This window comes from Ictalurus furcatus, chromosome 15 (genome assembly GCF_023375685.1).
Source record: "Ictalurus furcatus strain D&B chromosome 15, Billie_1.0, whole genome shotgun sequence".
Taxonomy (NCBI): Eukaryota; Metazoa; Chordata; class Actinopteri; order Siluriformes; family Ictaluridae; genus Ictalurus; species Ictalurus furcatus.
This window is the reverse complement of record NC_071269.1, coordinates 11,060,447-11,084,633: the sequence shown is the minus strand read 5'-3', so window position 1 is coordinate 11,084,633 and position 24,187 is coordinate 11,060,447. Positions and strand designations below refer to the sequence as shown.

Below are 24,187 nucleotides of genomic sequence, written 5' to 3'. Positions count from 1 at the left end.
GAATGGAAAATCTTTACTGGTCACTTCACACAGATGCCGGCACTTTTGAGGTGTTATGAGACAATTATTCCACATGTCAGGGAAGTAACCTATACTCAGAATCAAGTTGAATAGTTCAATAAAAATTTCTGTTCGTGTGCATCATTTCATTTAGGATACCATCAGATCCAGCTGGGTTCAATTTAAAGGTAACCTCTATGACCAGGATTTCCAGGTGGTCCTGGAAGACTTTTATTGACTCATTTGTACACTGTCTCGATTATGTTGTTTTGGTCAGGCATTGTATCAATGGTTATTTGAAGTGTTTTATAAAGTGTTGTAATATGATTGACCCATATGGTACCATTTTAAATGGCAAGTTAATCAGGTTTATGTTTTTTAGAATTTTCTACTGCTCCCAGAAACTATTTTTTGTTCATGAACTTATCTGTTAGTGTTTTAGGTTTCATGTTGTTTGTTAGATAATTGCTAAATTAATGCCTTCATTACTGTAAGTGTATGTAGAGTTCATAAAAGTCTAACAGTATTTGGATTTCTGTGCTGCCGATTGCTTTTTGGAATTCTTTGGTGTTGTCGTGGGCCCATCTGTACTCTCGGCTTGTGCTGTAGAGCAGCTGGGCTGGCTGTAGGCACTGCTGTTTGTCTCTGCTATTTTTACTTAGCACAGTAATTTGGCTGTGATCGAACAGAGGGGCTAGTGGCTTAACAGTGAACGCACTGAGTGAAAAAGGGTCAAAATCGGTTATTGTTATGTGTTGATGTCAAAAGGTAAGCAGAAAGTATACCTCCCAAAAAAAATCCCTTTATATCCTATGCCAGGCTCTGGCAAAGCTGCAGCAGTTCAATCTCTTAATGCCCTACAGAGTTGTGGTGGGGAAGGTCTGTAGCATTTTGAGGTATCAGCGTCTCAATATATAACTGTTCCATTGATCTGTATTGAGGTCCGGTAGAGCTCTGAACTATGATGAGGGAAAATCTTATCATAGTTCAGAGAGTCACTGGGAGGAAAGTATGCAGTACATACATACATACATACATACATACATACACACATAAATACATACATACATAACACATACATATGCCCTCTTGGGGCATACTCACTCACTCACTTTCAGTAACCACTTTACTCTGGTCAGTGTAGCACTGCATCCGAAACCTATCCCGGGAACACTGGGCGTAAGGTGGGAAGGCCATGGCAGGTGAATTTATGGGTTGTTTTGCATACAGTTCCACAACATGAGTTTTATATAAAAGCTTTGATCATTTATTGCTTGAAGCTGAATTAAAACTGTGACGTAAAGTATAACAGAATTAATGGTATATTGAAATGTGGTCAACTTTTATTATCTACATTCATGTAAAAAAAAATGTAAAAATTAAAAAATTAAAAACCTCTTTGAAACAGTGCCTATTAATGAAGTTGATATACTTGAACAAAACCACAAGGAAAATTAGCTTTTTAAACCATTTATTCAACAGAAATATCAATAGATGTGATATTCTTCTGTGGAAAAAGTAAGTACACCCTTGGGCTCAGAAGCCAGTATTGGCCCCTTTAGCAGAAATAACTTCATGTAGCCGTTTTGCATAATTGTCCACCAGACATACTGGAATTTTTGATCACTCTTCCATGCAATATTCTTTCAGTTGCAAGATGTTTAAGGGTTTTCTAGCATGTACTGCCTGTTTCAAATCCCCCCACAACATTTCACTGGGACTCAAATCGGGGCTTTGACTAGGCCATTCCATAACCCTACATTTCTTCTCTTTGAGCCATTCCTTGGTGGATTTGCTAGTGTGCTTAGGATCATTATCCTGTTGAAAGGTCAATTTTCAGTTCAACTTCAACTTTTGGACAGATGGCTTAACATTTCCACCACCGTGTATAAAGTTTTTCTCCTGAAAAGCTGTCTTTGGCACACCTGGGTTGATCTGTTGTACTGAGGCAGCTTCAAGAGTCACATGGCTACATTGCTGCTGGTGATGCCAAGGAAGTGCATGGCGTGCGCTGATCTCTCACAGTGTTGATAGGTGCTACTGGACATGGAGGATGGGTCTTCTACTGTTCCTCTTGGGGCTTCCTGAGCTGCGTACAATGGCGACATCCTTCAGATGCCGTTAGTGTACAGTAGGTGCTGACAGTGTCATTGTGCAGATGAACATGGTCATGGAGGCTGTAGTTGGGCTGGTGTGCCAGGAGCACCTTGACAATTATTCCTGTATTCTCTGGATGCTATTAGGGTGAAAACCTCTGTGGCCATATGGTGGAGATGATGACTTTTTTGAGTATGGGACTTTTTTTGCTGCTGTCTGTGCTATGCTCTTTACAAACTCAGCCCTGCTGTCATTAGGTCAGTGGAGCCTGTGTGGATGATAATGTGGCTTGGCTCACCTGAGATGGGATGTGTACTTTAGTGCATTGATTGTACATAGGGAGGAATTTATCCTAAGGAATTTTCCACTGGAATCAATAAGGATAACTATATCTGCCTCAGTGTATGTATTTATTTATTGCTTTTGACTTATGTTTAAGTGTGTCACTCATTGACATTTGGTATGGTTGAGGTTGTCAGTGCTGAACCCTATGGTATGCAGAAGGGTTGTGACACTGATGGCTCTGTGGATGTGTTTATGAGGCTTGTGTCTGTTGATTAGCTCTAAGGCACTGAAGCTGTTCTGTCTTGGAGGTGCAACTCCACTCAGTGCACTGAGTTCCCTCCTCAGGGTTTTTCTCTCCTGCATCAATCCTCTCAGTTTCAGAAGTGATGCTCTTTTTAAGCTCCATTTGTATTCGGCTCAGTTATTCATTACTAACGATATCTAAGCATAAATTGAGATGATGCATTTAGCTTTAGCTAATCCTACTACATGATCAATGCATGTCCAATATGCTACTGTTTGCAGCCAATATTACATAATTGTACATGAAACTTGTATTTTCTGATATTTTTTTCTTTTTCTAATAATTCTTATTGCTGATATTGATGGGGGGTGGGGGAATAAACTCAAACAAGAGCTTGAGTGAGTGTTCCAAAATTTATTTGATTCTTAATGGCTGCTACTTCATCATGCACAAATGAAGTCTCATCAACATTTTTACTATTGACATTTATTGCTTTACTTGAATACTGTATTGAAAGCCCAGGCATTCAGTTCACAGAGAAATCATAAAATGGATTACTTTACACAAAGGCATTGAACACTTCTTTAAGTTCTACAAAATCTAATTTATAGAAATTTAAAAACTCTAAATATCAAAAAGGAGTTATGAAATTAGTTACAGATATGATGGCCTACACCAATATTAGCTCAGATGTTACGAAGCTGGCAGAGGAGGGTTAGTGTTCATGAGTTCATCACCATTTTCAGAACTGCTTTTGCTAGGAGAGGAAATGTAATGTGAAAAGCTTATTACAGACATCAATAAGAATTACTCAATAGTGGTTAAACACAAACATATTTAGCTATTTCAGTTACTTACAATCTAACTAGCTGCATGAATATCTAATGCAGGTGAAATTACAGTCCATTTAACAGCACCATAAAACGCTAGAATGTTGACCAAGAAGTACTAAAATGTGTGATGATAAAATTTTTAATAAAAAAAAGAAAGTTGTCGCTACTGTGTACATAACAGAGTTTGTTGATTTTTTATGACTCGTTTTCAAAAAAAAGTGGACAACTTAATTGGTTACTCCACACTTGATCACACTCCTCCAGAGAGCAACAAAGGCATGCCTAACTGCACTACAGATAGGAGTTTTCACATTCCTAGAGCAAGAAAACATTGTGAGTGGTTGAAGAATAAATTAAGAAATTCTAAAATAACTTTCCGTTTGTGCCACAACAAAGCAAATGCAGAAGGCAGTATAGATAAAAGGTGATGCCACATACGGTTCAAACTGAATGGGCATTTGGTCAGGCTGTTGCTGCTTGAAAAGTAATCACTAAAAGATACAGTTATTTCTTATGTTTCTATGAAATAAATTCAATTTTTAGAAATATAGGTATTGGTCCATCAACCTTCATCTTTTACTTGCTGAAAAATAAAAATGCTGATTTCACAAGTATAAAATGCTTTATTCCAGTGATTCTGTTTACATAATCCTGCAGTCAGACACCTTGACTTTGTTCAAGAATAGATGGTGTTTGAATTACAACCGCTAGTGGTTTAATCCTACATGCTATTTTTTAAGAGGCCCCTGGAATGTTTTAATTGGATTTGTAGATTAAAGCATCTTTCTGACCGTGTAATCCTGGTCTAGAACAAAACAAAGGGGTGGGACACCACATGCACACCTTTATAGAAAACTTGTGGCAAATCAGTTGTAGGAGACTGGGTGATAAGCGTGATTAGACCATCAATATACATTCGCCACTGTAGGCTTGTCTCAGTAAACAAAAAGCTCAAGTTAAAATCATTCTCCAGAAAAGAACGAATACACAGCATGAAGTGTGGCTGTCAGAAGGCCATGCAAGGTTTGTGTAGAGACCTGAGGAGGATAAGGTTCTCTGCATTACCATGAGTATGCCCTCCTCTAGTGTGAGGTATTAAGACTTGCACTCTGTATCCAGGGCTGCTGGTCATTTGGGGCTGATGTGGTGCTGTGTTTAAAACAAACAAAAAAAAGAAAACCAAACCCACATAATCAGTGCGTTCAGTCTTGCTCCACAGAGTCTTGTGCAGGCTCTGAGCTTTGTGAAGTGTCCTCTGCAATGCTGTTGCCCTCTGCTGCCGGCTCTGTGTAACTGCTGGGAGACGAAGACGCAGACTCTGCATGACACACTCCTTCCTCACTACCACTGTTACTACTACTGCTTACAGGGTCACTGTTTTCCTCAGCCTCCTCTATTTCTGCAGGGTCGAGCCTCTCTAGCTGTGTCTTGTGCACGGACAGCTCCGCTTCACAGCCACTCTCATTACTGTGGGAGGAGCCAGGAGAATCCAGCGTCCCAAGTTCGCCAACCGTGTCATCTCCAGACTCTGACTGTGTGCTGGAGGGCTCTGTGGAGAGATTAATAAATTGAATTTACATAAAATGCACATCTGGAGAAATTCACAGCAGAACACGGTGGGTAAAAAAAAAAGAATGAGAATGTGACAAACAATTTGTTCAATAATAAAGCATAAATGAATTAAATAAAAGCTTGACTTTGAGCAAACTTATTCTAGTTTAGCTGTAGCTATTTTAACCTCTTGCCAACATGAACGATATAACTATAACTGTTGATTAACATTCATGGTACAGTAATATTTTAGATATCAAAAGACAGTATAGTTGACTGCCCCTTCATGATTTAAGTCTGCACCAGATAGTGAAGCTAGACAGCTCAACAAATTAACCATTATATCTCATAATTTTCACTGCCCAAGTAAGCCATACTGTACCCAATTACCCAAGCCTAATGACCATGTACCACACGAGCTGAGGTGGGACATGTAGGAGGGCTAGACCATCAATTGGTTAAACACAACTGTCACAGAATCATTCCTGAAAATGTCTTTAGCTACTTTCTCTGGATAGGCATTACTGATCCAAGTCTCCCTAACAAAAACGCATTATTGCATTTTCAATGTATAAAATATTGCATGAATTTTTATAGTATTTTGGGTGCATGATTTTATAAGGACATGAATAATTAAGCATGATAGCTAGCATTGAGAAACTGCCCGCCCTCCCCCACAAAAAACCCAGAAAACTGTAAGTCCTATCTGAATGCTCCTTAGCTAACCAGCAGGCTAATAAAGCTGAATCAGTGATCTACAAAGAAAATAAACAGGCAAATTTTTCACCTTTATTAGCATTAGACAGAGAAAAAAAAAATTCAAACAGCCAACAAATTTCCACCCCAAAGTGATTGTGGTTTTCAAAATGAACATGAAGGAATCAGACTGGAAAATGTCGCTATAAGAGGTCCCTTAAAGTATACAAATCCCAAACCAAAAAAAAAAAAAAGGACACCAGTAAAGCTTACCTTGGTCTTCAGAAATGAGCACAGATGTATCTTTCACTTCCATACTAATGTGCAGAGAGGGCTCAGCCACATCTGTTGAGCTCTCAACAGGAGCATGACGAGACAACTCCTTCCCACTGGCTTCATTCTCCTCCTCTGCGTCCTTATCAAACTTAAGCCGTTTGGCATTATGCCTGTCCTCATCATCTTCCTCCTCCTCCTCCTCCTCTGGTTCCTCATCCTTGCGGTGCTTGCCCTTTGTCAACCCTTCACTTGAGCATACTGTTTCTGATGTCAAGGAATCACTGCGGTAAAAGGAGGATAAAGGTTTATAATGGCTAAATAAATAAATAAATAAATCAATCAATCAATCAATCACTGACCGTATATACTAGAAAAAAAACTGTTTTTCTGATTACTGGAGAGTGTACTAATAAATCCAAATAGTCTGCAGAATTTGCCGAGAAGGAATGTCACATGCAAGAGGTATCGTGTTTTTTCTTTGCATGAGGTTGCTAAGAATGGCTTCTGAACCGTTACCTGACTCTTCTCTCTGTCTGTTCAAGAACTTGCTCACTGGTCTCTGTGCTGTCCGGGAGGCCGTTGGCAGTTATGCTGCTTGACAGAGAAAGCTTTGATCTATTTATTGACCTAGGTGTTCCTGGACCATTCACATTTCTACCAGAATGAAAATAAGAGAGAGTAAGAGATGTGGGGGGAAAAAAGAAGAAAAAAGATCAATTTTGTAATTACAAGGAGAGTTTGGAGAATTTACATTTTTGGCAAGAGCTGCGAGTGTTAGTCCTTACCTATCCGGAAGAGCAGAAGCATTTCCAGGGAACGTGACTCCGTTCATTCTGTTCACACCACTGGAGCCATTTTTTCTTCAATGACAAATGATAGCATGGAGTTCAGTAAAACATTCAATCCATTTATAGCATTTAAAATCAAGCAATTCATCAGGGTCCCCAATTTTAACTACAAAAAGGTGGTGTGGCTGAAAGTTTTCATTCCAGCCAAATAAGGGCCACACCCAATAATCTTTATCTTTCAAGTCCAAGATCTATTTAAACAAGTGGCAAAACCTGCAGCACCATCAGCCCCTTGCAGGAAAGATTAAAAAGCCCTGTAATTCCTGATACATGAAAGATAATTATTGCACAGCACACAAACAGGTGACAAATTAACTAAACTACCCTCATCTACAAACATGAGCTCAGATACCAGAGATGTCTACTGTCACTTTGCTTGACAGAGAAGTGGGTATGCTATTCCTCAAAACCAAAGGGCATGGCAAATTTTTCTCTCTAGCAAATTTAGCTCTCTACCGGCCACTGAACCATGAGGCACTGTCAGGCTTCGAACTCATCCTCTCTTGAGGACAAGGTGAAAACTTTTCTGTTGTGCCACCCGTGAGCTTTTTATTTTCCTACAATGAAACAGTTCGACATCCAGAGGGCACAAGTGCTCGCTGAATGGTTTGAGGAGTATGAAAAATATGCAAATCATATGCTATGGCCTTCTCAGTAATCAGATCGCAACCAATTCGAGCATTTATGGGAGGCTTTGGGAGCCTCCAGAGAAGTTCCAGAGATTTTATTTTGTCTCCTGTCTGTAGGATGTAAAGAAAAGGCAACTTCACTCACTCTGAGGTAGGATACACACAGCTGACCACCATCACATTCTGCAATAAAATGAACAGAAAGGTTCTTTCAAGAGAGCTGATTTAGAAACTGTATAACTTCCACAACTCCACAATGTACAATTGGTGGCTAAGAAGCCTAAGCTCCAAGAACACAGGCTACCTTCTCCACGCCTCGGAGGAACTTGTCCGTTCCTGTGTAGTTTCTCTTTGGCTCAACGAGCAGTTCACAAAGTCGCTGGATTGTGAAAGGGATCCTGGAACAAAGGGATCAACAATTTCCAAAACTGAAACATGTACTTAAGCATTTATACATTCAGGTCTTAACCTGCATTGAGCTGTAAGATGACATTTTGGATCCTTAAAGTATAATTAACTCTGAAAAAAACTCATTTAAAACAATTAGATCTGTAGCAGCAGACCGTGTGAGCTAAAATTGCTGTGAATTACACTTGGCTCCAACCCATTTTAGAAAATGCCTATTAGGGTAGTAATGAAAATGGCAAAAAAGATGTCAAGTTGAAAAAGAAACCTTGCTGAACCCTGTTGAAACCTTAGTTATGCAGGTCACATTAGATAAAAGTGTCAGCTAATACAATACAAAATTAAGAAACACCACCTGTGAAATTCTTTAAAATCTTAGACATGAGCAAATTAGGAGGCAATAAAGTCTACACATAAGTAATGTTTTCACCAATGTATCTCTCAAAAAAAATTGACATTCAACTGACATTCAATGGTTAATATAGGGCTGCACGATTACGGGCAAAATGATAATTACGATTATTTATCACGATTATTCATTGATTTTAGGGACAACATATTTTTATTGCACTTTCACATTTAAATAAACAGACCGCTGCTTTCACCTCCATGTTAGCTCCTGCTAATGTACAAATCTTTGCATCAAATTAGACTGGTCCTTAAAGTGCATCATCTCATAGAAGCAAAATATAAATAAAATTGTGCCCAAAATATAGGATAAGTAAAAATAAAAATGCCATCAACCAAATGAAAACATGCAATCAAATATAACAATATGCAAACAAAAGAAAACAATTCAGGTGTATGCAGAAAAAGTGACAACGTAATGAAACTAAAAGAAATCTGACTATTACGTGACTGGCTTTTCCATGGACCTAAAGTTACATCCATCCAACTTGCATCCAAGTAAACGCACTGTTAGATCTATTGCAAAAATCTTCTTTTTTTGGCAGATATAAGACTTTTGTTCTGATTTTATCAATCAATAAATCAATTTTGTATCAGATTGCCCAGTTTCAGCCTACAAGCAAGCACTCGACTTTCATTAATGCCAGTGATGCAAAAGGAATTGGACGTAGTGAGTATGAGTGCGATATTGATTTTTTTTTTTCTTTCTTTCACTGCTCACAATTTATCATTACAAAATCGTGATGTAATCATACAGAACCGAACTGGGGAAGGGCAAGACAATACAGCAGTAATATAATATCAGTGTTCAAAACATCTGCACAAATCTTTCCAGATTCATACATCATGGCTCACCAACCGCTTAATTGGAGAGAAGACGACTGCTCTTCTTGCATGTCTTGAGTGATAACACGTACTATCACACTCTGATGTTAAACTGCAATGCTCCTACTCAAATTATGTAAATGTTGGCAAATCCAGTAATATAATATATTCAGCGTAAATGTCACTGGATATCGTGGCAGTGTAAAATGTAAAGCATAGGGCCGAACAAATTACGTCATGATCTCTTACCCATTGTAGCCATCCACAATTTTAAGTATGCGTTCCTTCATTTCTTTAAAGGGAATGTATTCGACATTTGGATTAGCAGGACCCCGCTGCTCTGGAGACGAGGCTTTAAAATCATCCATGACTTTTTCTAGCTTGAAAAGGAAGTAGCTTTTAAACTGGGACCACTGAATCCTAAGAGAGCACACAACAGAAACGAGAAGCATTTGTATTTGCATTTAAGAGTAAACTAATCTCCATACGTCCACAAAGCAGTCTGGTGCATCGCAATGCATTATTATTTGTAGCTTGGCGTTAACAAACTGCACACTTGAAAACATCAATGCTATAAAAGCAAAGACATCGACATTAATGATTTTGTTATTAGAAAAAAAAAAGTTTCATAAGCAACTCACATTGTCTCTCCAGTTTTGGCTATATGGGACAAAAACCGGTCCAAAATGGGGCATGTTTCCTTTTTTCCTTTCTTCTCAAAATCTGGAATACACAGTTAGTGTGTATGATGTGATTATCTGAACCAGGGGTTCTCAGCTCCAGTCCTGTAGACCCCCTGTACTGAATGATTTGAGGGTTTCCCCTAATGTTCCCTACACATCTAGGTTTACCAATCATTTGATCAGCTGTTGGGGAAAACTTCAAACTGCAAGACAGGAGGTCAGCATAGCTGGAGTTAAGTACTCTTGATCTAAGACATGCACTTCACAAGGTTTCACCGAAACGAAAGAAAAATCAGGAAGCACTATTGGCAAAATCACATTCCTGCTACACTTCCAGATCAGAAATTGGTACAGTGCTAGGCATTAGTATGTGTTTCTCTAAGTAAGTTTCACGGGACTAAATTATTTTAAAAGCTCTGACAGTCAACTCTGTGCTAACTCATGATTTCTCTGCATTAATGAAGCAGCGTTTCTACATGTAAATAGTCGTATACGGAAGAAACACACGAGCTTCCTGTTTTCAAGCGTTTAGGTGAGTGACTCGGTCTTTTAGCTTACCGGCTAACTACACAACTAATATCCTGATAAAGTAGCGCGCTAACTAACCGCAGCTAACTGGTAGATAGCTAACCTTACCTTAGCGTTAGCGCTAAATCTAGTTAGTCATCCAGTGTTATACAGAAAACTAACAAACCCGCAGGAATTTACAGAATAATATTAAAACCAAAAGACACATTAATATTTTAGAGTACCTCTAAAAGCGCCAAGAAGCGTACTGAGCTCCATGGTGGCGTGATTTCTCCCCAGAGCTCCCTAAACCCAGTTAAAACCAGAAAGACAACAGAGACACCAATATGGCGCCGGTGACGTCACTGCCGGCCGCACTGTTTAGGAGAAGCAGCAAAAAAAAAAAAATTATTATAGAAAATCATGCATACGACTTATCCGGTGAACATGATTCAGAACAAGTTAACTTAAACATAACACACAAACGTTTTGAGATTGTGAGTTATTTATGAAATAACTGTTAAATTATGATATGAGTCTTGTACAAGGCTGAAGTTTCGCAGCTTCTTATCCGAACTCGCTGTTCCACCTTAAATGAATGAACCTATGATATTGTGCCTGTAGGGGACATTCATGAGTCATATTATTTTCCTTTAAAATGGTATTATTTTTTCCTAAATATAAACCAAAGTTCGGTCGAAACATGATACATTATATTTATGTCTTGTCTTATAAGACAATTCCTGTAGGAATCTTATGGGAATGGCTTCAAAATATGATAGAAATTCTACTTAGAATAAAATTCTACTAATAAGTTTCTTATTAGAATCCTTTAGGATTTTTTTGACAAGGGCTTTATCAGTTATATGTTTAGGGTATGTTTCTTGTTTGTCAGGCATCAAGGTTCTTTTTTCATTGTTATGGTTAATTATTTTTTAATGTTGCTTTGTTCGTAAGTATGTTGTAATATGCTAAATGTGTGACAGCCTGGGGAAACCCTTCACTCTGTGAAAATGTCTCTTTTTCACATACACTGTACTGTTTCTGCTCATTCTGCCCTGTCAGTGTGCAGGCCATGCACCTAGATGGGTCTTCTACGGTAGTGGTTTTCAAAGTAGGGGCCGCCAGGGGGCGCCCGAGGGGCCTCAACAATTTGGTGTGAAAAATAAATAAATGTATGTTTTCTCTTTCTCACTCTCAGACAACCACACATACACACAATCAATTCCTAATGTAATGTAAAGATGTAAGATGTAATTATTAATAATAAAAAAGGGGGATATATACAGAAGTCTGTATTTTTAATGTGTTTTAAAGACATCTTGCAAAAAGGGGGGCATGTCAAATGTTAATGCCATTTGGGGGGCCTTGCCCTGGAAAAGTTTGGGAACACCTGTTCTAGGGTACTTTATTGATCTCCAAGGGAACTCTTCACAGTCACAGCAGCAGCAGTTCTGCCAGCAGCCCCTTTAACCAATTAAACAGTGGTCTGAACATTACTCCATAGTGGAAATGTGGGCATTTTATACAAGATATTAGGATGTGTTTAAGGATGACTTTGGGCTAAGCTGCAGACAAAGTTTTCATTTCAGGAAGTCTTATTCTTTTAGACTGCAGTGAAGGTTTGGTGACCGGGAAGTCATGGTTGAACAATTTCCTGTTCCTAGTCACCCAGGTGTACTAAAAAAATGTAAAATATCAATGGGAATGTACTTCAAATATATTTTTCTCTTATAAATTCATAGGGGTGCCAATAATTGTTGAACACCTATATTTAACAAAGTTTATATATATATATATATATATATATATATATATATATATATATATATATATATATATATATAAACCTGTGTTGTGTTTGCAATTGTTTGATATCCATGATACCCAGAGTATTTTTGTGAAATTTGTAAATGAAAGATCAAACAGTTAAAAAATATAGAAAATTTTCACAGCCTTCTTTGCTAATATTAACCAAGGGTGCCAGTATTAGTGGAGGGCACTGTATATGATAAAATACTCTAATTTTAAAGAAACTCTTTTAGGATTGTAAAAGTCCCAAAGCACCCTCTATAATTTCCAATAACTTTCCAATAACAATAAATTTTTCCAATAAAATAAGCAAGTAGAGCTCCAATAAGATTCTAAAAATCACATACGATCCTATAGGATTAACTGAAAGTCCCGTAGGATTTTCTGACAAGGAAGGTCAATTATGCTGTGCTAAAACTGAGCTGGAAAAGCTCAGTTGACATAATGGCTGAATAAATTAATTTTGTAATCATTTAGTAATTTGGCATGTTTGATCAATTTGTAAAATAAATAAATAAATAAATAAATAAATCTTTCATCTTTTTGTCATCTGTATATCAGACATAAGTATACATCAGAGGTAACAATTCTACAGAAGCAGACAGCTTGAGAATAGTGTGCATCATGAAATAGAGATGAACAAACAGACCGGACTGGTTTTCTCTACCATCATGAGCAAATGATTTTACCACAATTTGCTAACTTTTTTTTTTTTTTTTTTTTTTTTTTTTTTTTTTAACAAATGCAGTGTTGTTTAGTATTTGATTAGATAAAAAATGAGTGTGCTCAAATTTTAGGCAGCAGGTGAATCATGCTGAATACTGTCTGTATGTGAATTATAACATACAATAATGTTTGGAGGTGAGTGGGTTGGGAGGTTGGATTTACATTTTTATTTGTCCACAATGAGTGTACATTTTATCTAACACAGGCATGTGTTTCAGTGAAATAAAATCTGACACTAATGACATTTTCTTGTTGATTTAACATAGTGTCTATTAGTTCATCTGATAAACACATTACAAAGCACAAATATTATAGTCAGGAGGAGTTATTATACAGTATGATAATAATGATAATTTTATCATTATCACCCATAGGCCTACAGTACATTCCCACACTAAATACATATACCATTTTTATTTAAAAACAATAATAATAAATAAATAAAACAATAGTGATGTCAGTGCTTGCTTACCTCCAAATGAACTGACAGTTAGGACTATGAAGAAGGGTTTGTACCAGAGCAAAAAGCTATCATACCAGTGAAAAATATTGTGTATTGTAATGAAATACAATACACAAACTGTGTTGCTATTAGTGATATGCAGAAAATGTACCACAATGAATAGCAAAACCTTTAATGCATTTCTCTTATGTCACTTGATCTCTTCAGTGGGAAACAATCATTAGTAAGCGCATTATTCTGGCCAGAGTCACGGTGGATCTGGACCCTATCCTGGGGACACTGGATGGCAAGGTGGGAATACACCTTGGACAGGACCCCTTTCTATAGCAGGATACTATGCCCATACACATTCACAGTCATTCATACTTAGGGACAATTTAGTGAAAGCCAGTCCACCTACCAGCATGTTTTTGGGAGTTGGAAGTGAAATCAAGTCTAAGATGTTACAGTACTTACAAAAAGTGTTAGTCTTGTTTAAGAACTTAAAAACCCAGCATTTATATCAAAACAAGTACAGAAAACAAGCATTTTCTGCATATCACTAAAAGCAATACACATTTTAACAAATTACTGTCTGTAATCTAATCTCTTGCACAATAGTGGGATTTGAGTTCAACTCAGGAGAAGGCAACAAATATAGCCTATGCATGATGTAAAGTTAAATATCAGTTTTTTCTTTCTTTCTGATTTTTTGCAAAGATGTCTAGTGTACCGTTATAGAGTTTCCTTCAAATATGATGCACCTTCATTCGTCTTTCTCTTTACCTATATGATGTACAAGTAAACATAAAAACTTTTCATTTTACTTTCTTTCTTACTTTCTGATGTAATTAAAGTTGCCTATGTTTAGTATAGTGTTATATAGTTCCCTTCAAATATAATGTAGGGCATGGTGGCTTAGTGGTTAGCGCGTTTGCCTCGCACCTCCAGGGTTGGGGGTCCAATTCCAGACTCCACCCCATGTGCATGGAGTTTGTATGTTTTCTCCGTGCTTCGGGGGATTCCTCCGGGTACTCCACTTTCCTCCCCCAGTCCAAAGACATACATGGCAGGCTGACTGTCATTTCCAAATTGTCCGTAATGTGTGTGTGAGTGTACTGTATGTGTGATTGTTCCCTGCACCCCATCCAGGGTGTCCCCAGCCCTGTGCCCCGAGTTACATGGGATAGGCTCCAGAATCCTCTGTACCGGATAAGCGGTATAGATGTACCGTTGCACATCAGTTAACCTTCTCTTGACCTATATGATGTACCAGTAAACATACTGCTTTCTTTCTTTCTGTTGTAATTAAAGTTTACTGAGCGTTATATGGTTCCACTAGAATGTGATGTACCAGTAATCACATAGTAAAGTTACTGTGTTACATAGTAAACACAGTAATGAACTCTTCATTTTGCTTTTTTCCCTTCCCCTTTCCCGCTCCCTCTCCCTCCCTGCATGACGAACCCAATGCTCTGGACTAGTGTAGTCGTTTCTCCATTTCTCTCAAACCTGTGGACATTTAACGCGGGAGCGCGCTGATTGGCGGAGGCGCTGGTCACGTGACGAGTGGCCGCCTGGCTCTGCAGCGGGTTCAGCTCTGTGCTACAGCGGCGAGTCTGGCTGCGTGTGGAAGCGCCACACTGTAAATTACTGCAGGAACACAGCGCTTCTCCCATTATGGGCGACAAGAAAAGCCCATCCAGGTATTTGCTCGAACCGTCTTTCAGACGCATTTTGCAGTGTCTTCGCAAGGACTTGATTTGTTATGAGGTGAACTGGAGACGTTTACCCGAGCTTGTTAAAGAGAGGGAAAAAAAGCGCAGCAATGGCGGATCCTTATTCCAGGCTCTCCAGATTTAGACAAAGGAATTCAGGAGACGCCTCGTCTCCTCGATGCTTTGTGCTTTTTTTTCCTAGTCGGAGCTCGTGTCCTTGACATCGACGCACTTCCGATGACACAATGCAGTTATTAGTCGTCCGGTTGTAATGTAGCAGAGATTAATTGCGCTACTTTTCTTTATGCTGAATTGATTTCGATGCATGCCTGTCATACTAATCAAGATCACGCGTAGGTGAGTGACACATTTGCAACAGCCGTGCATATGACATGCAAAATCCTCTTTTAAATCCCACAGGCCAAAAAGACACGCCAAGCCCTGTGCAGACGACGGATTTTGGGACTGTAGTGTCTGCACGTTCCGCAACAGCGCCGAGGCGTTCAAATGCAGCATGTGTGATGTGCGCAAAGGCACGTCCACAAGGTAAACTTTCTAATGGAGCTCTGGTCGTCTTTTTCCAGCTTCACATTTTCATGTGTCTGTGGTGAGAGGGAATGAAGGCATTCATCTTAACCCTTCTGAATGATACTTCTGTGAATGATACTTTCTTTTGTCCTGTTTATCCTTACAGATTATATAGATCCTGCAAGACTATAAATCATGCCAAAGGTGTCCTTTTGAGCATTTCCTTAGGACACAAAATCTCAGTAAAAATCCAGCCCTATCTAATACCAGTTTTGTTAATGGAATATAGATTTTTCTTAAGTAGAGTCTGTTTCTAAATGTACTTTATGCGACACCTATTTTGCTTTTGTAACACCCCCATGATGCAAATTGTTTGATCTCTGTTCATCCTTGTAGTTGAATATTATATGCCATAATTGTCATTGGTTGATTGCATCTGTGTTTTTAGTTTTTTAAGCACTCTCGCTTGTGAAACAAAGGTAGACAAAATGCTTTATCTGCAGTAAATGTCCCTTGTGGCACTGATTGGTGGGGCTGGGACTGAAAAAAAACAGCCACCATCATGGAACAGTTAGATATTCTTAAAGCATGCGGTATCGATTTGTTCGGGCATGCCAGAGCAGAATTAAAGCAACCTGATTCTTACTCACAAACAGACACATACATCTACTATCATGTATGCACAAGAGTTCTGGCTCTCTTTGTATACACTACTACTTTGTTTAGAGTGTTTGTTATATTGTGGTTAAAATTGTTCACAACTGCATGAAGCGTGATCTTATGTTAGTAAGGTCACTTGCTCAGTTGTCAGCCATGACCTGATAGTACTGATAGACCTATCTGTGTTGTACTTACGCTGTGTGAGAGAAGCCCGTCTGCTGTATCCACAGGACGAGTGAGTGGAGTGGGTGTAGTGTTTCCATGTCATGGCCACTGTTACAGACTTAGTATATAACTCCTGCTGTGATCGGCTAGCCGCCTACTGTGTGCGCAGGACACTTCTCTCCCACACAGAGTCAGGAACACAAACACACACTGTTTTCTGTTCTTGTCCATCTCAATCCATGGTCTTGTTTGATGGTGTAGCACTGTCCAGTTTTGACTAGAAAACTCCTGATTTGGACTTTTCATGTCATGACCTAGTGTTTCAACTACTGTTATTCCAGGGTTTTTTTTTTTTTAAAGTTAGCAATTAATCCCTGTAAGGCAGGGCTCATCAACTTTGACAACTAAAAAAAATGCCTCACACAAATAATAACCAACACTCAGTGGGAGATTATTACTTTACATTGATTGATTTTATTTTAAATTGTAAAAGCAATTCTCTACCTAGGGTATTACATAATTGCCATTTGATTTTTAGCTCTGGATAAGGGCATCTGCTAAATACTGTACTCGTAATAAAATGAAGCAATTTAAACTTGACAGTATATTCCAGATATAAAAATGCAATAATCCATGCAAATTGTATGACTCGAAGTTGATCAAGCTGAGGCTTAGTTAGATTCAGTTAGTGTTCTCATGTGTAAATTTACACACCCCCGGGAACACGCGTATGATATATGAATGTTTTTCTGAATTTACTGGATTTTCGAGAATACCAAATTCCTTGTGAAAATTTGTATGAACATTTCATAAATAAATTCTTTTATGTCCAGCTTGATAAATGAGGCCCAATGTCAGTGTTGATCACATTGTCGTTATGTCCTGAAAAAGAGAGTGGCTGCGTTAAGGTGGCGCACTCAGCCGAAGCGTTTTCAGTGTGTCTCCTGTGTGTAGAAATGGAGGTTGCTGTAGTATGATTTAGAGCATGTCCAGAGGGAGGGAGCGAAATTTATGGGGAGTTGCAGCCAGACACACAAGGGATGAGACCCACTGAAATAAGGAGCTTGACTGGGTTAAAAACATGTAATTGACAGCAACATGTGTTTTGAAAAATGTTAGAATTTTCTTTCCATCTCTATCACATGGATTGTAACAGATTACACTGATGTTCAAATTACTGATATGAAACTTTGAGGGGACTGGTTAATGCCGTATTTAAATTCACTAAAAACATAATTTCCTAATGCATTAGGCAGACTAATTAAACAGATATAATGTTTCTGTAATGTGTGTGTATTTCAACACCTGCATGGTCCTGTAGGTTCATTCTGTATAACATCAAGAAAATCAGACCCTATCTCACCGAGCAGGGTACACAGTTACTAGTCCAGGCTCCTGTCATCTCAAAACTGAACTCTCAGGCCTCCCAGCCAGCTCCATCAAACCTCTTCAAATGATTCAGAACATAGCAACCTTGTCTTCAACCAGCCCAAAGGACCCATGCTCTTCATTTCCCTCCACTGGCTTCCTGTAGCCGCCCGTGTCAAATTCAATGCCTTGATGCTCACGTCCAAGACCTTGTCTGGAACTGCACCCCCCTACCTCAACACTCTCCTGAAGGCTTGCATTCCCTCACGCGATCTGCGATCGGTTAACGACTGACGCTTAGTAATGCCTACTCAGTGTGGCTGAAGGTCCCTTTACAGAACCTTCAAACTAACTGTCCCTCAGTGGTGGAATGAACTTCCAACCTCAATCCGGACCGCAGAATCTTTCACTATCTTCAAAAAACAGTTAAAGACCCATATAACGTGAGCACATAACTAACCCCTAAAATGCCAACCCCACATTATCCTTAAAAAAAACAAAAAACTTTCTCTGGCTCTTACAGTTCTATTCTGCGTACTTTTGCTTTTCTAGAACTTAATTATAAATCTCGCATGGTAACACTACTTGTATTGTTCTCTGCTTTATATATCGCTTTGCTTGTTTCAAGCCTGCCTCCAGCTTCCTCATTCCCTCCCTGAACATGGAAAATATTACTTGGGAACATGGGACACCTTTGGCGTCTGGTTTAAAACCAAAATATTACCAAATAGGCTAAGTTAAATTTTTCTTTACCACCAACTCCATGTTGCTCGCAAAATTACGGAAGCCCTAAGCGGCCATGCATTATTTTATTTTTTTTCTTTGTTTTCGCGTGATCCGACTTAATTTTCTTGTGATCTCGACACAACCAAAATTTGTTTCTGCCAACGTAATTTTATCCCGAGAAAATCTCAAGCTTTGTGAATGGGAGTGGTGTTACATGCATGTTGGCATCTTTGCCATCATAAATGTAATAATTGCCCGCTGTAGAGATTTAGTTTATATCGGCATTAAGAGAGAGGGATGTCTCCTTCTCAGCTGTCGGACACTAATGTGGAAGTTGTCAATCCTGCTGGGATGACGTATTTTTGTAGGCCTACCCGGAAGTTAGCATCACCCTGATTCCCTCGACAAAAAGCCAATAGGATTTTTCCATTGGCTTTTGGATTATTGCAGAAAATAAACTGTGACCAACAAAAGTTTGATTCTTACATGTTTTGTCCATTAAGATAATCTTCACAAATTTCATGAATTTTGAAACCAGAAGTAAAAAGCAAATGTGAGGCTATAAACGAACTACACCACGGTCACATGACTTCAATGTCACCACCACTAAGCTTCCAACAACGCTTTCAATCTTTATTTTAAAAAAACACAGTACAATTGGAAAATACTATAAATTGATAAATCTATAAGTTGGAAAGTTTGAGTTGTGTTTTTTTTTTTTTTTTTTTTTTTTTTGCAAGAATATGAGTATAAACACAACAAGGCTGTATTAGGTAAGTTTTCTTGTTCGGCATGATGAGATTTAATGTCCCTGACAACCTCTGTAGTCCCATTTAGTCACTTGTTAGCAACCTTGTTTTTCAAGACAAGTAAAAGCTTTTTTTAAAAATCCTGAGTGGGGTATTAATGATGTATTTTATGTCGTAGTTTAAAACATGCACATATCTTGAGCTTGTGTTAACCATAGACCTTATTTCAGGCATTTCACCAAAATTCAAAAACCCCACTGACTTCGGGACGATGGATGTCGAGTACACAGATAAATGGGGTCGAGATCAGGAGAAAACAAGAAAGGAAAAAATTAATGCATGGCCACTTAGAGCTTCCATACAAAGTGACGAACAACGATTCTCATTTTCTGCGCGTCATTTCCCGTGATAATATAAGTATGTAAATAATGAAATAAAAAATAAACAAGTCAATAAATAATTAGCTGAATGAGGAAATAAATTCGCAAATGATAACTATTGCCACGCCCCCGCACACGATAATATAATGTATTGGCGATCTCGCAGACTGACGATAGCACGGTCTGACTACGGAGAACAACACTAGGCTCCACTATCAAAAAGACACCGCAAAAATGGCATCCATGAATTCAGAATTCCACAAAAGAACATCATACCTACAGTCAAGCATGGTGGTGGTGTGATGGTGTGGGGATGTTTTGCTGCTTCAGGGTCTGGGCAACTTGTAATAATTGATGGAAACATGAATTCTGCTCTCTACCAGAAAATCCTGAAGGAGGATGTCCGGGCTTCAGCCCGTAAGTTGAAACTTAAGCGCAACTTGATTATGCAGCAAGACAATGATCCAAAGCATACGAGTAAGTCCCACTCCTTGAAGTAAGTGTTACAGTTTATTACTGCTAAAGGTGGCACAACCAGATTTTAAGTTTAAGGGGGCAATTAGTTTTTCACATGAGTGATAGGTGTCCGATAGCTTTTTTTCCTTAAAAAATTAAAAATGTATTGTGTGTTTACTCAGGTTGCCTTTGTTTTATGTTGTATTTTGTTTTAAGACCTAAAACTGTTTAGGGTGCCTGTGACTGCAGCAAAGCCTCTTTGTCTTCTTTGATTAACATGAGCAGATTGCAAGCTTTGCTTTTTCAATGGACTTTTAACTCTACTGCTAGTACAATGTGCCATCACTTATACTTAAAACATATCGAGGGAAAATGAAGATGCTGGCAACACTTAAATTGGTATCATACCATAAATGAACAAAATGGGGTTGTGATATTCCTAGTTTCTTGGACATTTTCATCTCTTTTTCTTTTACACTTCATAAACACCCCCCATATCCCTGGTGCCTACACCTGCATCTAAATTTTAGAAGATGCTTTAAGTTGTGCTTCTTATGAAACTTTTGATGAAGGTCTATACTGGCAAGTGATTTAAAATGTATTTAACCTCAAATTAATAGTAACTTCAACTTACATGCAAACAGAATAGTGTGTTGAGTGTTGAATATATTTCATGAAGTGGAACAGAGAACAGACATCTCAGTAGGCAAGACATTTAAATCAAATAATCACTTTAAAAACTGAGTTTGTGTAGTAGATGTGCTGCTTACATTCATTTACACTGGAAAAAAAAGGAAATATGTGGTCAGCCAGAATTAACAGAAAGTATGTATAGTTTACATAAAAATATTTACTTTATCAAAACATGATTTCTTTGCTTATACTAAATTTAATTTAAACATATCTATTATCTGATCTACTAGTTTGATTTATGTAGAGTGTGTTTGATCAATTCACATATCATGATCCAATTACATTTAAAAATCACAAGGATGTTGCTGCTGACAGGAATAAATATAGACTATAATGTTAAATTAACTTGATTAAATCATGGCCAGCATGAGAGCGCAGTGGGTAAAGTTATCGCCTCACAATGCCAGTGTCCTAGGACAAATCGTAGGATTGAAATAGAACGTGTGGAGTTCAATTCAATTCCTTGGCAAGTCATGCTGGATGTACAAGAACAAATTGTGTTAATGTAACTCAGTTCATTCACACGGAACCAACAGACACACTCAGGTTTTTTTTTTTAACCAGTGTGTTTGTGTGTGTATATATACACATTACATGTCTAATATGGTACAAACATAGACTTGTTGCTAATTGCTTACAGACATATCCATATTCAGAATCATAACTGCAGGCAGACTGAGGTCAAAACCCAAAACTATACAATTTGGGACCAGAGCTATAAATAATGTGAGGGGTGAAACTAGGTAACCTGGGACTAGAACATTACGGAAAATCAAGATACATGGTTTAGAAAGTGTCTATACATATACAACACAAACCAAGGACTTTCTCACAAGCTTATAAAACACAGTGACATAAATACCAAAAAATGTGTGAATAGGGATTGAGTGTGGTCAGATGGATGCTGGTGCAATACAGAGTAAAAACAGGAAGCTATCAGGAACATTTGGTTAGCATAGATAGATGGATAGATACAGTGCCCTCCACTAATATTGGCACCCTTGGTAAATATGAGCAAAGAAGGATTTGAAAATTGTCTTTATTGTTTAACCTTTTGATGTTTGTTCAAAAATTCACAAAAATACTCTGTTCTCATGGATATCAAACAATTGCAAACAAAAAAATCTTTCTTAAATATAGGTATGCACCAATTATTGGCACCCCTTTGAATTCATATGAGAAATATATTTGAAGTATATTCCCATTGATATTTTACATTTTTTAGTACACCTGGGTGACTAGGAACAGGAAATTGTTCAACCATGACTTCCTGTTTCACAGGGGTATACATATGAGCTAACACATGGGCCAAATTCTCTTAGTCATTCATAACAATGGGTTAGACCAAGGAATATATCTGTGATGTGTGGCAAAAGGTTGTTGAGCTTCACAAAATGGGAAGTGGCTATAAGAAAATAGTACAAGCATTGACAGTGCCGATTTCCACCATCAGGGCAATAATTAAGAAGTTCCAGTTAACTGGAAATGTTATGAACCAACCTGGAATTGGATGTGTCTCTATATTGTCTCAACACTGAGAAGAGGATGGTTCAAGTGGCCAAAAAATCTTCATGGATCACAGCTGGAGAATTGCAGAAGTTAGTTGCGTCTTGGTGTCAGAAATCTCCAAAACTACAATCTGAAGTCACCTACATCACCACAAGTTGTTAGGAAGGGTTTCAAGAAAAAAGCCTCTACTCTCATCAAAAAACCAAACTCAGACATCTTCAGTTTGCCAGACACTACTGGAATTTCAAATGGGATCGGGGTCTATGGTCAGATGAAACCAAAATAGAGCTTTTTGGCATTAAACACCAGAGATGGTTTTGGCCCCCACGGAGAGGTAGCCATATGGAAAAGTACCTCATGTCCATGGTTAAATATGTTGGTGGCTCTTTAATGTTTTGGGGCTGTTTTTCTGCCAGAAGACCTGGACATTTTATTAGGATACATGGCATTGTGGACTCTACATCAATATGAACTCTACAATATCAATACTGCCTCTGCCAGGAAGCTTAAAATGGGCCATGGTTGGATATTCCAGCAGGAGGATGATCTAAAACATGCATCAGAATCTACACAAAAATTATTTACTGACCACAAAATCAAGGTCCTGTCATGGCCATCCCAGTCCCCTTACTTGAAACTAATAGAAAACCTGTGGGGTGAACTGAAGAGGAGAGTCCACCAGCGTGGACCTCGAAATTTGAAGTATCTGGAGAGATTCTGTATGGAGGAATGGTCTCAGATCCCTTGCAGTGTATTCTCCAACCTCATCAGGCATTATAGGAGAAAACTCGGCTGTTATCTTGGCAAAGGGGTTGTGTATATATACATACACAGGTGTACCTCAAAAAAAAATCATTTCAGAACAGTTAATTATTTTCCGTAATTAAATTAAAAAAAAGTGGAACTTTCATATATTCTAGATTCATTACACATAAAGTGAAATATTTCAAGCCTTTTTTTGTTTTAATCTTCATGATTACAGCTTACAGCTCATGGAAATCAGAAATCCAGTATCTCAAAATATTAGAATAAAGAATTTATAATATAGAAATGTTGACCTGAGAAGAGCTCTAATCAGCTAATTAACTCAAAACACCTGCAAAGGTATCTTGAGCCTTTAATCTCTCTGTTCAGTACACACAACCACAGTCAATTTTCAGATGAAAGTAAATGTTGCATTTCATTTGGAAATCAAGGTCCCAGAGTCTGGAGGAAGAGTGGAGAGGTGCAAAATCCAAGTTGCTTGAAGACCAGTGTGAAGTTTCCACAGTCAATGATGATTTGGGGTGCCATGTCATCTGCTGGTGTTGGTCCACTGTGTTTTCTCAAGTCGAGAGTCAATGCAGCGTCTACCAGGAGATTTTAGAGCACTTCATGCTTCTGTCTACTGATGAGCTTTATGGAGATGCTGATTTGGACTTGGCACCTGCTCACAATGCCAAAACTACTAGTAACTGTTTTGCTGACCATGGTATTCCTCTGCTTGATTGGCCAGACAACTCTCCTGACCTGAACCCCATAGAGAATCTATGAGAGACACCAGACCCAACAATACAGGTGATCTAAAGGCCGCTGCAACCTGGGCTTCTATAACACCTCAGTAGCGCCACAGGCTGATTGCCTCCATGCCATGTCGCATTGATAAAATAATTCTTGCAAAAGGAGCCCAGACCAAGTATTGAGTGGGTACATTAACATACTTTTCAGAAGGTGGACATTTCTGTACTATAAATTCTTTATTCGAATATGTTGAGATACTGGATTTTTTTATTTACATGAGCTGTAAGCCATAATCATCAAGATTAAAACAAAAAAAGGCTTGAAATATTAACTTTGCGTAATGAATCTAGAAAATATGAAAGGTCCTTTTTTTGAATTAAATTATGGAAAAATTTACTTTTCCACGATATTTAAATTTTTTGAGATGCACCTGTGTGTGTGTGTGTGTGTGTGTGTGTGTGTGTGTGT

General features: G+C 38.3%; 2 protein-coding genes across 3 annotated transcripts in view; one reads left to right on the top strand and one right to left on the bottom strand.

Annotated features, from left to right (window-relative positions):
* Window positions 1-2,772: 2,772 nt before the first annotated feature.
* On the bottom strand, window positions 2,773-10,880 carry ppp4r2a (protein phosphatase 4, regulatory subunit 2a). Its single transcript, XM_053643106.1, has 9 exons — window positions 10,533-10,880; window positions 9,739-9,820; window positions 9,347-9,517; window positions 7,764-7,857; window positions 7,605-7,642; window positions 6,768-6,842; window positions 6,499-6,636; window positions 5,980-6,263; window positions 2,773-5,008 (listed from the first exon to the last, which is right to left on the bottom strand). The coding sequence occupies exons 1-9, from the start codon at window positions 10,564-10,566 to the stop codon at window positions 4,662-4,664; spliced, it is 1,263 nt and encodes a 420-aa protein (XP_053499081.1). The 5' UTR covers window positions 10,567-10,880; the 3' UTR covers window positions 2,773-4,661.
* A 3,847-nt stretch (window positions 10,881-14,727) lies between these two features.
* Window positions 14,728-24,187, top strand: part of rybpa (RING1 and YY1 binding protein a) — an 18,754-nt gene continuing 9,294 nt past the window's right edge. The window contains exons 1-2 of one of the 2 annotated variants that reach the window (XM_053643107.1): window positions 14,728-14,973; window positions 15,406-15,531. In XM_053643107.1, the coding sequence (XP_053499082.1) occupies window positions 14,948-14,973; window positions 15,406-15,531 (152 nt within the window). In that variant the 5' untranslated portion in view covers window positions 14,728-14,947. The other variant, XM_053643108.1, reaches the window with a different exon arrangement.